The sequence below is a fragment of the Euphorbia lathyris genome, chromosome 4 (assembly GCF_963576675.1).
Source record: "Euphorbia lathyris chromosome 4, ddEupLath1.1, whole genome shotgun sequence".
Taxonomy (NCBI): domain Eukaryota; kingdom Viridiplantae; phylum Streptophyta; class Magnoliopsida; order Malpighiales; family Euphorbiaceae; genus Euphorbia; species Euphorbia lathyris.
This window is the reverse complement of record NC_088913.1, coordinates 32954248-32967032: the sequence shown is the minus strand read 5'-3', so window position 1 is coordinate 32967032 and position 12785 is coordinate 32954248. Positions and strand designations below refer to the sequence as shown.

The window sequence follows — 12785 nt, the reverse complement described above, 5'->3', positions numbered from 1 at the left end:
GAAGATTAGCTAGTTTGTCAATTGAGCAGCATAGTATCATTCCATCTTCACTTCTCAAGTTTCCAATCCATAACAGCCTCAGTTGAGTCAGCATTCCTAGCTCCTGAATTGCAGCTTTCCCTTCATGTACATCTACATAACACAGATGTTGCAAACAACGCAACGATCCTATCCCTGATATTGCTTTGAATCCACGTGATTTTCGAGATGTATAATCGAATGTATACTCGTAATGAAACACTATAAGATGACGCAGAACGCGAAGCTTTACTATAGTATTAGGCAAGTTTGTGACATATGTACCTTCAAGATCCAATGTCTCCAAGTTTTGAAGCCTTTGAATTGAAGCGGGCAGCGTGCTCAGAGAGGTATTTTTCAAACTTAGATACCTCAGTTGGCAGAGTTTGAGGATTTGTTCCGGAAATGTGTCTAGTTCTGTTCCACTCAAGTCCAGGACCTTTATCAGTTTAAGATCATCACCGAGTAATTCGAGAGGCGAGTCTTTTACGCGAAAGACGAGCAAAGATCGAAGTCTTGACATGTGTTTCTTCTCATGTAAATCTTCCAGACTATTATGGACTGCCAGTCTCCGAACTCCTTGTTGTCTACTTGTGCTTCTTCCGTTGTATATCAGCACAAAGTCTTGTTCTTTGGCCTTAGTCAGAACGACCTCTCGCAGCAAGTCATGGATGCGATAGGCAATTATTGTGCCATCTAAATCCATTGAAGCTATTTGAATCAAGCTTCTATCAAGAAGCTCATCTAGGTAACTTTCAGCAACTTCTTCCATTGTCATCCCACCCTTTTCTTCCACGAATCCTTCCCCAATCCATAGTCTAATCAACATCAACCGATCAATTTCATAATCTTCTGGGAATATGCTAAAGTACAATAAGCAAGCTTTCAAGTAGAAAGGCAAATCATAGTAACTAATCAAAAATATCTTTCTCATGCTCTGGAATTCACCGCCGAGATCAAACTTCACCATCTCCCATTCATGAATTTTACTCCTAACTTTCATAGCCAAAACAGCACTAATAGTCACAACTGCAAGAGGTAGTCCCTTACATTTTTCTATTATATTCCGAGCAATATCAATCAAATGCGGAGGGCAATCATGACTCTGGAATGCAATTTTACAAAAGAGACTCCAAGATGATTCAAAAGATAAGGGTTGCAAATTATAAACCTGACATTTAAATGCAATTGAAGGAGCATGAGCTACTTCCTGAGTCCGGGTAGTAATGATGACTCGACTGCCATTCTCGTTACGAGGCAAAGCAGGTTTGATTGCATCCCAAAAATCAACATGCCATACATCATCAAGAACAAGCAAGTATCTACTTTGTTGAAGCAGATTTTTCACAGTGGCTTTTAGGCTTGGAGTAGACATAGTTTCCATCTGAGGAGGCGTCAATCGGTTACTTTCTTCGTTGATCTGGTGAATCATATCCTTCAACAAAACATCAATTTTGAATGACTGTGAAACAACAATTCGGATATGGTTATTGAAATGTCTAATCACTTTTGAATCATCATACACTTGTTTTACCAGACTAGTTTTCCCAAGACCTCCCATTCCTACAACTGAAATCACAGATAGATCAACATCTCCGTCAATGAGCCATCTAATTAGTTGCCTTTTCGGGGTTTCAGTTCCGACGAGATCATCACTTTCTTGCAGCAGAAGAGCCTCGTTTCTACGATCAACCCACAGCCTGCTATCAGAAGAAGCTGCAATGAAGCTGGACCCTTGCTCTTGGACATCTGATTTGTATCTCTGGTGTGCTGATGAAACACTATCGATTGTTGATTTGATGCTTCTTAATCTCGTGGCGATTTTATGGCGGTAACTGACATTCTTGATCTTAGAGATGTATGCCTTTAATGAATCCCTCTGATCACCTGCTAAATGAAAAGTGAACTCATCAATCACATCTTCAATGTCGAAAGCAATTTCTCGGACTTGCTTAATCCAAACTTGGGATTGAGGATCTCTTTCTTCCATTGATTCTGCTACTCTTAAGAAAGCTTTCATGTGATCTAATTCATACTTGATGGATTCAATTTCACCTGTAACTCCTTTCAATAGATCTGTTTCTTCCTTGAGAATCACATCAATTTTCTCAAGCAAGAATGATACTAAACTCTCTGCCATTCTTATGTTTTTTTACAGCAACAATCTGATAAAGAGAAATTCTCAAGAACTGAATGGAAGGATAGGAATATAATAATACAAGAAAAACAATGGATAAATATAAATATCTGAACAAGATGAAGAAGGAATTGATTACATCAGTTGACTTCTCAAGGGTTGACTCGATCCAACTCTTCTTTTGATTGGTTCAAACTAATTTTTTATTCAACTTTCGTGTCGGTCAACATTAACAACTATTCTTTCTCAACTTTTGTGTGAGTAGTCGACATCAAAAGAACTCTTCTCTTTATCCTAGAGACAAATATATTCTCACTCAACAAGAAAATATTAAATAGTATTAATATTTTTCTACTATATCTTCAATTAAAAATGAATTAATTTAATGAATAGAGCATCTAATTATTCCATACTTAGTAATTTCAAACCGTAATAAGTATGTAGTAGGAAATTAGTGGTTATTTGCAGTCAAAATAAAAGTTGAGTTTATTTTATTAGACATCAAAAAGGTAAATTTGTACCTATATTTGTGGAAAAGTTGTAAGGAATATTTATCAAAATAATAAGAAATTACATATAATATAACAAGTTGTGGTCAATTTTTAAAAATTTTAGTTTAAATATATAAAAGGTTCAAATAAAGATATCTTGTTAATTGTCTATAGTTGGTTACCTTGTCTATAAATAGTCATAATAAACCAAAATAGTCATATGCATATAATGTTGATGGAGAGTTAGATAATACCAAACATGAAGTTTCGCGGACGAGATCGCTCTCTTTAAAACGTTCGCGACATTATCTCAAGTAGACTAGCAGGCGATGGCCTCCAAGATAAAACTATAAATACAATACAATTTTGAATTGCACTACTCAAATTTTACATTCAGTGAGAAAGAAAAGAAACTGCTCAATGGTTTTTCAAAATTCAGAAGAAAAAAAATGTGCTTTCTGCATATTTTCTGTTTCAAATATTGATGGATTCGGAAAGAATGTGCAGAGAAAGTTTACTTAGTGGGGGGAATTTTTCTGGAACAAAATTTGGTCTGTTGAGACCCGTTCAAAAAGAAAAACGTTCTCCGAAAACTAATTCAGAGATAATTATCAACAGATTAAAAAACACTTAAACAGATATTTATAAATAATTAAATCAATTCTTCAAAAAAAAAAAAATTAAATCAATTAGTTCAGTTCACACCACCCAGTCCAGCAGCGTGTGTGGTGATCAAGGTGAACCAAGCTCCATGTAAGTCCTCAAAACTCGATATCCCTTAGGACACACCCAAGTGTAAGAGGAACATCCAATATAAACAACTCTATCAAGAACTCTATCAAGCGTTTGATTTCCAATTTGAGATACATTCCACACTTTTTTTTTTTTTTTTGGTCTCTATATAGTATAACGTGAGCTTAAAAATCTAAGCCTTCTAAGTTCACACATGAGCCCAACATGTAATGATATAAGGGACAACGGTAACAAGTGTCTAAATTTGTTATGTGCCAATTGTGAATTTCAACTTACAGTTATTGCATTATCAATTAATTTGTTTTGTTAATTTTCATATGAAAATAGATATGTAAATGTAAAATTTCTGTTGTTAATTAGCCATTCTTTACACAGTCAAAAATGTAAGAAAGAAAGAAAATAGAAGATCTATTTTTTTTATTGATGTAATTTGACATCACAAGCATCATCACAAGTAAATACAAGTATTTATTAAGTCATTAGATCATCTTCATGTAGTCTCTTCAACATGGTACAACTCCAAATAATGCAAACTTGTAACTCCATTTCATCATTACCTGGAAAACATTGGCAATCATTTGATAGTTAGGCTAGCTCTGCTGGAACTATGTCGAATTGAACTTTTGCTGGATCAGTTCTTGAGCTCCTTCAACCAGCCTTTTAACAACTTCTTTTGCAGGAAGAATTTCGTCAATAATACCCACACCTTGACCAGCATACATTGCCATGCTTTCTATATCACCAGTTGTTGTAACATTTGGAACAGTGCCTGCGAATTTGCGAATCTCCTTTTCCTATGGGAGAATATTTATCAAAATAAAATCAGGACCTTATCACAATGGTAAGCGGAACAGCGGTTATTACATTTTTCATTCAGCAGAATTCGAGGAAGGAAATAGGCTTTTTCGTGTAACATCGAAAAGAAAGTGCAAGGCCTCAAGCATAAAACATAACAAGATGAGAAAGGTAAGATTTTATTCAAATTCTCCATATACATCTAGAGATGCAAAAGACAAAATATAATTTTCAACTAGTTATGTGTTGATCAAGAAAGGAATGGATGAACAGACATGAAAATTTATTTGTAAAATTAGTTAATATGTATCTCACCTCGCCATTTATCATAGAACGGCCAATGACGGGTTGATTGACCTCATTTTCATGAGGTGGGAGACACTTCCAGTCATTGAAGAAAGGTGTTAACAGAACACGTTGTGGTGCATTAGGCCACCTGGCCCGACCAAACACATTTGTATACTCCGTTTTGCTTAGCTCAATCAATTTCCTCTTGTACGTTGGATGAGCATAACTCTCTTCAGTTGCAAGAAACCTGCATTGTTGTTTTAATCTCTAAACGTTAAAATAGTGATAATGATGATATGGAAACCACAAAAATAGTTTTAGTAAGCACATACTGAAACGAGTAGATCACAAAAATCATGATAAATAGGGGAATTTATTATGGTAAGCATGTCAACTTTATTCTTAAGAAATGAAGTTATTATGTCTACACGATAATCTTGTTTCATACATACCTAGTGCCGAGACAGACCCCTTGAGCTCCAAGGGCCAGAGCAGCAACATAGCCACGAGCATCCACAATGCCACCAGCAGCAATTACAGGTATATCACGATCACCAACAAGATCAACTACCCTTGGCAACAATGAAATTAACCCTTCCTGAAAGAACACAACGAGTATGAGCACAAAAATGTTCAATATTTGCTGAAACACATATTAGCAGGTGTTGATCAATTAATTATTAGATATTATTAGATTATATTGTTTCTGTAGATTACACATTATCTAGACAGTTAGTTAGCTTATGATATTTATCCTTTAGTTAGTCATTCACTACAACGTGAACTGTACTTTGTATATATAGAGAATTATACATCAATGACAATTTAGTGATTCAAATGATTACATGGTATCAGAGACCAACTGTACCTCTCCCAAACCCTAAACCTCTCCTTCTCTCTCCGTCTTTCCCAAACACCGACCCCTATCTCCGCCGAACCCTACCTCCGCCGCAATGACCACCACTACCGGCGACTCCCACACCACCACACCAAATTCCGGTCATTCCGCCACCAATACCAACAACACCGCAAAGAACCCTAACACCCACCCATCTCACACTGTTTCCAACATTTCGACATTCATTAAAATTACCCTCGATATAGAGAAAGGTCACTACCCGACCTGGGCTGTCCTATTCAAACTCCATGCTAAAGCTTTCCAAGTTCTCGACCACATTCTTCCCTCTCCAACCACGACTCCTTCCGCTAACTCTCTTCAAACTACAAAAACCCTGAAATATGGTCCCGCATCGACGCTGTTGTCGGGTAAATTACATACGTGGTGTATAACTTTTACCAATTTTCACACTTTGGTGTACAACCTTTAATTTTGCACACTAAACTGTACAACCTTCTGATGACTTTCCACTAAAGTGTACAACAGGTAAAAATGACCGGTCAACCCTGTTAACCACTTGGTCAACATGACAACTCATCAATTTTCACTCCCTAAAAATTAAAAGTGGTCCCCACATATTATTAAATTACTTTTATACCCTTAATAAAAAAAAAATAATTTCCCAATTCCCTCTTCTAATTTTTCTCACATTTTCTCTCTCTAAATTTTATTTTTTTTAATCCATTCTCTCTCTCATAAAATTTATTTTGTCTAACACCATCTCTCTAAAACCTCTAATTTTTTCACATTTTCTCTAAATTATGATAATATTTCTACAGTTTATTGATATTAAACCTCACCCTCACCCTCTCTCTCCTCAAATCGTTGTTAACGTTTTTCTTCTCTCTGTTTTTCTTTTCCCTCTCAATTTCTCTGCAACTTTTCACCATTTCCGTATTCTCCCAAACCTCGCATCTCCTTTTGCTTCTTCTTTCAAATTTCATATACGTACTCTCGTCTGGAAATTCCGGCAGCCACTTCGGAATCATCTCAGAATTCAAAATCGGCCGCGACGGAGGATTTGGAATTGGAATCGAAGTCGGTGCCAGCCTCGGACTAGGTTTGGCGTAAGGGATTTCGTCGTTGATTTTTACTAAAACTGATAAATCTTTCATTACTTTTGAACTCAATAATCGACTGCTGTGAAGGTCGGGTGCTCCGACGAATCCCTGCGGCATGCGATTTGATTTGTTGGAATAAGACGCTGCGGTTTCTGCGACGGGGTTGATGAAGAGAGTCGCTATGTGAGATAAACTTTGAAGGGATGAAAGGTGGGTGGATTTGAATCCTACTGATTCACTGATTTGAGAGACTGCGATTTTTGTTATTTCGAAATGGAAATCTGATGGATTTGAATCTGTAGGAAAATAAGTTATGAGTTTCTTCTGGCTTGATCGAGTTTTCATGGCGATTGATTTGGAACTCGCCAAGCCAGATCAGAAGATGAAGAAGATGATGTCCCTCCTTAAGGAATTAGTTATTAAGGGTATAAAAGTAATTTAATAATATGTTGGGACCATTTTTAATTTGTAATGATTGAAAATTGATGAGGTGTCACGTTGACCAAGTGGTTAACAGGGTTGACCGGTCATTTTTACCTGTTGTACACTTTAGTGGGAGGTCACTATAAGGTTGTACAATTTAGTGTGCAAAATTGAAGGTTGTACACCAAAGTGTGAAAATGGATAAAGGTTGTACACCATGTATGTAATTTACCCGGCTGTTGTCCTCCAATGGATTTACAGCACCATCTCTCTTGATTTACTCCATACCATAATTGAAGCAGATTCTTCTGCAGCAAAGGCCTGGATGCGTCTCTAGGATATATTTTCCGTGATTCAGCCTATCCTGACCACGTCTATTTGCTTCGGAAATCGCTGTATGGCTTGAAGCAAGCTCCCCGAGCCTGGTATCAGTAGTTTGCGACTTATGTCACCACAGTGGGGTTCACAAATAGTATCTCGGATCAGTCTCTATTTATCTATCGACAAGGCACTGACACAGCTTATCTACTTCTATACGTCGATGATATTGTTTTAGTGACTTCTTCTGACAAACTGCAGGTTTCCATTAACTCCAAACTCAGCTCAGAATTTGCAATGAAAGACTTGGGTCCGTTGCATTACTTCTTGGGAATATCCGTCACTAGATCACATGGTTCATTATTCTTGTCATAGCGGAAATATGCTTCAGAAATCATTAAGAAAGCAGGACTTGAATCATGTAATGCCGCTGCCACTCCTGTCGACACCAAACAAAAGCTCAGTATATCATCTGGTTCAGCTTATCATAATCCCACTGAATACAGACAGTTAGCTAGTGCTCTTCAATATCTGACCCTCACACGGCCTGACATTTCATATGCTGTTCAGCAGGTGTGTCTCTTTATGCATGATCCAAAGACTACACACATGTCCGCACTCAAACGTATCCTACGGTATGTTCATGGTACCATTGATCTTGGCCTTAGCCTAATTGGCACATCTACGACTCAGTTAACATCCTACACTGATGCTGATTGGGCCGGCTGCCCCGATACCCGCCGTTCTACATCTGGGTACTGTGTCTTCCTCGGTGACAACCTCATTTCTTGGTCCGCCAAGCGGCAGCCTACTCTTTCCCGCTCCAGCGCCGAGGCTGAATACCGCGGGGTGGCGAATGTCGTATCTAAAACATGTTGGATCAGAAATCTCCTCCTTGAACTTGGCTGCCCAGTTCAGAAATCCACTGTCGTGTACTGTGATAATGTCAGTGTCGTGTACCTCGCTGGAAATCCAGTTCAACACCATCGCACCAAGCACGTCGAAATGGACATTCATTTCGTCCGTGAACGCGTCGCCAAAGGTGAGGTGCGTGTTTTACATGTTCCATCACGATATCAAGTTGCTGACATATTCACCAAAGGTCTAGCTTCCCCACTGTTCGACGACTTCAGAAATAGTCTCGACGTTCGGCCTCCGAACCCTTCGACTACAGGGGAGTATTAGATATTATTGTTTCTGTAGATTACACATTATCTAGACAGTTAGTTAGCTTATGATATTTATCCTTTAGTTAGTCATTCACTACAACGTGAACTGTACTTTGTATATATAGAGAATTATACATCAATGACAATTCAGTGATTCAAACGATTACATTAATAACACAATGAGATCAAGATTGAAGAGGAATAGCAGTTGAAGTTGTTAGTGAACCATCCAGTCAATTTTCCCCACATATTGAATAAGAAAATCAGTAGCATTTTAGAGGTGCTCAAAATGGTTCAAGTGGAAATGAAGAAGATACTTCACGCAATTAGGCCGCCATAGTAGAGCTCAACTGAGAATGATATTATAATCATTAATGCGGAGATTAAGAATAATTCAGCAGAAAGTAGAAACACACAAAAAAAAAAATTATATACTATCAAGGAAAAAAGAAAGGGTAAATTACAAAAATGGGTCAAATGGGAGGCCCATTTACATATTTAACCCATTTACTCAACCTACTACATATCTAGACTGTTTTGTGTAACTTTCCCATAATACCCCTAACCTTCCCACTTCCCTTTACGCGAACGTTCTCTCCCCTCTTCTCCTTGGGTGCGCGAAACGGTTGTTGGCTCCTCCATTAATGATTCCAAGACTTTTGATCTTCCTATCTTCCTTTAAATTGCACGAAATTTGCACCATTTCTCCAAATCACAATGTATTTCTCTTTTTCCTCTCTTCATCTCTTGATTCTGCAACTTCCTAATCCTAGAAAATGAAGCCATGGTTCTTCATCTTCCTGTTCCTGCTCGTTACTTGGTTTCTTTCTTCTTGTTACCATCAAAGAAATGGTTATTTCCATCGTTTTTCCCAGTTTATCATATTGTTATTGTCGCTTTTAAGGGTGAAAGACGCAAAAAAATGTAAGTATCTGTTGCTGTGTTTTTCCATGAATACACTTCGCGTAGTCGATGATTTCGCGAAGATCTACGAAGAGAAAGAGCCTGAAACGTGACGATCTACTTCGCGAATTGATTAGTTCGCGAAGTCTGCGAGTAGAAAAGTTCATGATTTCACTCGCAGACTTCGCGAAAGCATCAATATGCGACGTAGATCATCACGTTTCAGACCTCGCATATCTCGCGAAAACATCGATTAGAAAGTAAAATCATCTTTTTCCCTGCACATTTACATTCGCATGCTTTGCTAATCCTCATTTCGCGTAGCCAAAATCGTCTTTTTCCCTGCCTAACACGATTAATTTTTCCTGAAGGTGGTTGATTACATAACATCCCTTTCTGGAAGGCGGCGTATTGGGCTGCAGGGGAGATAACTTTCCTTCCTGTATAAGGAGAAATTTCCCTCATCCCAAAAGGTCTAGACTTCCTATAGAGAGAGAAATTTCCGTCCAGATTAGTCAGGTTCACTTTGAAGTGATTTGTTAGGAGTTTATTGTGGCAATCTTGTTGTAAATTTTGATAATGTTATGATTTTAATGTTGTTATTGTGGCAATGTTGTTGTAAATTTTGATAATGTTATGATTTTAATGTTAGAATTCGTTGTTGTTTGGCATTTTTTGTTATATACCACTTCGCGAATTAACTTCAAAACACATTCGGGCTTTGCATATGCTAATTAAAATCATCAACTAAACCAAACATTAGCTTCGCAGGCTTCGCATATGCTAATTAAATTCATCAAGTAAACCCAAACATTAGCTTCATAGGCTTCGCATAAGATCGAATCTGCGAAGTCAGACGGGAGGGAGACAGACGCGCGTAAATATTGAGGGTATTATGGGAAAGTCACACAAAAACAGTCTAGATATGTAGTAGGTTGAGTAAGTGGGTTAAATATGTAAATGGGCCTCCATTTGACCTAGTTTTGTAATTTACCCAAAAAGAAAAGGGAAGGACATTAAGAATTGTATGGTTATAATCCTCCCTTAATGCAAACACAAAATAGTTTATAATAAGTTAATAACTGAAGAGTTGAATAAAAATATATAGATTTGGAAACATACAGGCCACATACCTGACCAATAACATGTCCCCCAGCTTCACGTCCTTGGACAATAATAGCATCTACACCAACACTAATAGCTTTTTTGGCATCTTCAAAACTCCCAACCTTCATTAGATACAGACAATCTCTTAGCCACTCGAAGAAAATCGCAATCCTAACGCCGACAACTATATTAATATCAAACTATTAGAAGACTCTTGCATCCATCTCTAACACCCAATTTCTGTTCCTAGCAAACCCATGAACCGTAGAAGAAAATATCACATGTGCCATAAATGCTACAAGTACATAAAGAAATAATTTGGAGAAGAAACATATCATGTATGCCAGAAATGCTAAGAAGTGCATTTTCAAATAATTTTTGGGAGAAGTATATCACATATGCCATAAATGGTACCGACTATATATCTAGAGGAAAAAATCTTGTATAACAAGTTGGGAATACTATCTAGTTTCAAACTGATATAGCATCCAACATCCAACAAGGACATAGATTGGGATTGCTTTTCATAGTACATGGTTGCCATACTATGCTACTGAATTAGCCAATTTCAATATGCAAGACAGAGCAGTACTATTCAGTTTCATAACACAATATAGCAATCATGAATATTCAGCTTCACAACACTAAATTGGAGTCATGGACGTATTAGACTTACTTGTGGAACAACCTTGACACCAGCCTGGTGAGCCCTATGTACAAGCTCCTCCGTACATTCACCCCAATAAACTTGCAAAACTGCTACCTTTTCATCCAGTATAGTTTTTAGATTTTCCTCATGCGGAAATGCCAGGACAAGACCAACTCCAAAGGGCTTATCAGTTAAAGTTCGCGTTCTTTTTATCAATTCCCGTAAATACTCAGATGACTCCTGTTACAAGATATCAGTAAATCAGTTTCTCTGTTATTTTTCCTTCTCTTGCTCAGTGACAAAATCTATTCTCGAAATTTGAATATAGGGCTTAATGTAAAAAAATTCAGACATTCGGTAATGTTCATGACATTAATTTGTTTCAAGGAACAATTTACAAGTGCAATTGGGAGAACAAATGATCTGTGCTTCCCTTAGTACAAACAGAACCAAACCCGAAATTGAATTGAGTAAATATCATTCCATCTTGTTTTCTCATTTTTCTACAATTCATCTGGGAGACAGCACAATATAGTACTACTTGAACTTGAATATGATCTTCTTTCCCACTTATTAATCCTCATCCAATACATTTTAACCATCGGACGATTAATTATGCCGAAGGAACTTGATAATAACAATATGAACATTTTACAAATTCAACACAACAAATCAGCAAATAATAATTGATCTTCCAAATTATATGAAAGGAAAGCATGTAGATGTTGTTCAAGACATATAAATCCCCAATACACGTAATTGATTACAGAAAACAAACCCGTGAAACATATAAGAAGTTAGAACTATAAGCATATCGTGAGATAAAACAAGCAAGAAGAAAATGAACTTTAAATTTCAAAAAATAAAATAAAAAAATATATACCCCATCGGGAGCTCTGAGGAAGCCAAGTCCGCCGGCATTAGCAACAGCAGCAACAAGCTGAGGCCCAGAAATATCAGGACCTAACGGTGCCTGTAAAATCCCATATTCAAACCCCAAAATCCCTCTCCAACCCATTAATTTCAATTCTCCTCTATTTCCAGCTCTTTAATGAAGTAAAACACTATTAACTGCACTAAATGATTTTGGATTTGTTCTCTCTCCGTCTCCCTTGAATCGGAATCCATAATTATTTAAATAGGGAGAAAACAGACAGAGAAGTGGAAGAGGAGAATTTCTCTTTCACGGTTCAGAGTCTTGAGACCAGATAACAAAACTTCTATTTTCTTTTATTTTATGTTATTGGCTTAAATCCCAATTAGGTACTCCATTTATACCTTAAAAATCAATTAGGTACTTAATATTCTAAAATTATCAATCAAATTCTTTACATATATCTTAAAAATCAATTAGATCCTTAGCCTATATTTTGAAAAACAAATATATCCTTAAACTATATCTTGAAATTAGATCCCTTCTAAAATCGCTATTAGATTATGAACCTATGTTAAAATTATCAATTGGATCCCTCTAAAATAGCAAAGCCAGGTGCTGTTTGATAAAACTGAAAATTAAGTGCTGAAAAAATAAATACTGAATTTTAAGTGCTGAATATTATAAGTACTGGAAATATTGAATGATTTAATTTTTGAGAAAATATTAGTTTATAATGTTTAACTTAAAATGATAAGTTAAATATTTTGACTTATCAAAATAAGTGGTTTTTAACTTAATTAACTAATTTAAGTGGTGGAAAACTACCGTTATCAAACCCACTTAAATTAAATAAGTGCTTAACATTTTAATTTAAGCAATTAAGTGGTTTATCAAACAA

The 12785-nt window shown here is 36.7% G+C and overlaps 1 protein-coding gene across 1 annotated transcript; it reads right to left on the bottom strand.

The window, feature by feature from the left end:
* Positions 1-3783: 3783 nt before the first annotated feature.
* Positions 3784-12210, bottom strand: LOC136226082 (uncharacterized). Its single transcript, XM_066014377.1, has 6 exons — positions 11894-12210; positions 11038-11250; positions 10388-10483; positions 4935-5080; positions 4510-4729; positions 3784-4193 (listed from the first exon to the last, which is right to left on the bottom strand). The coding sequence occupies exons 1-6, from the start codon at positions 12026-12028 to the stop codon at positions 4005-4007; spliced, it is 999 nt and encodes a 332-aa protein (XP_065870449.1). The 5' UTR covers positions 12029-12210; the 3' UTR covers positions 3784-4004.
* Between the last annotated feature and the right edge of the window lie 575 nt (positions 12211-12785).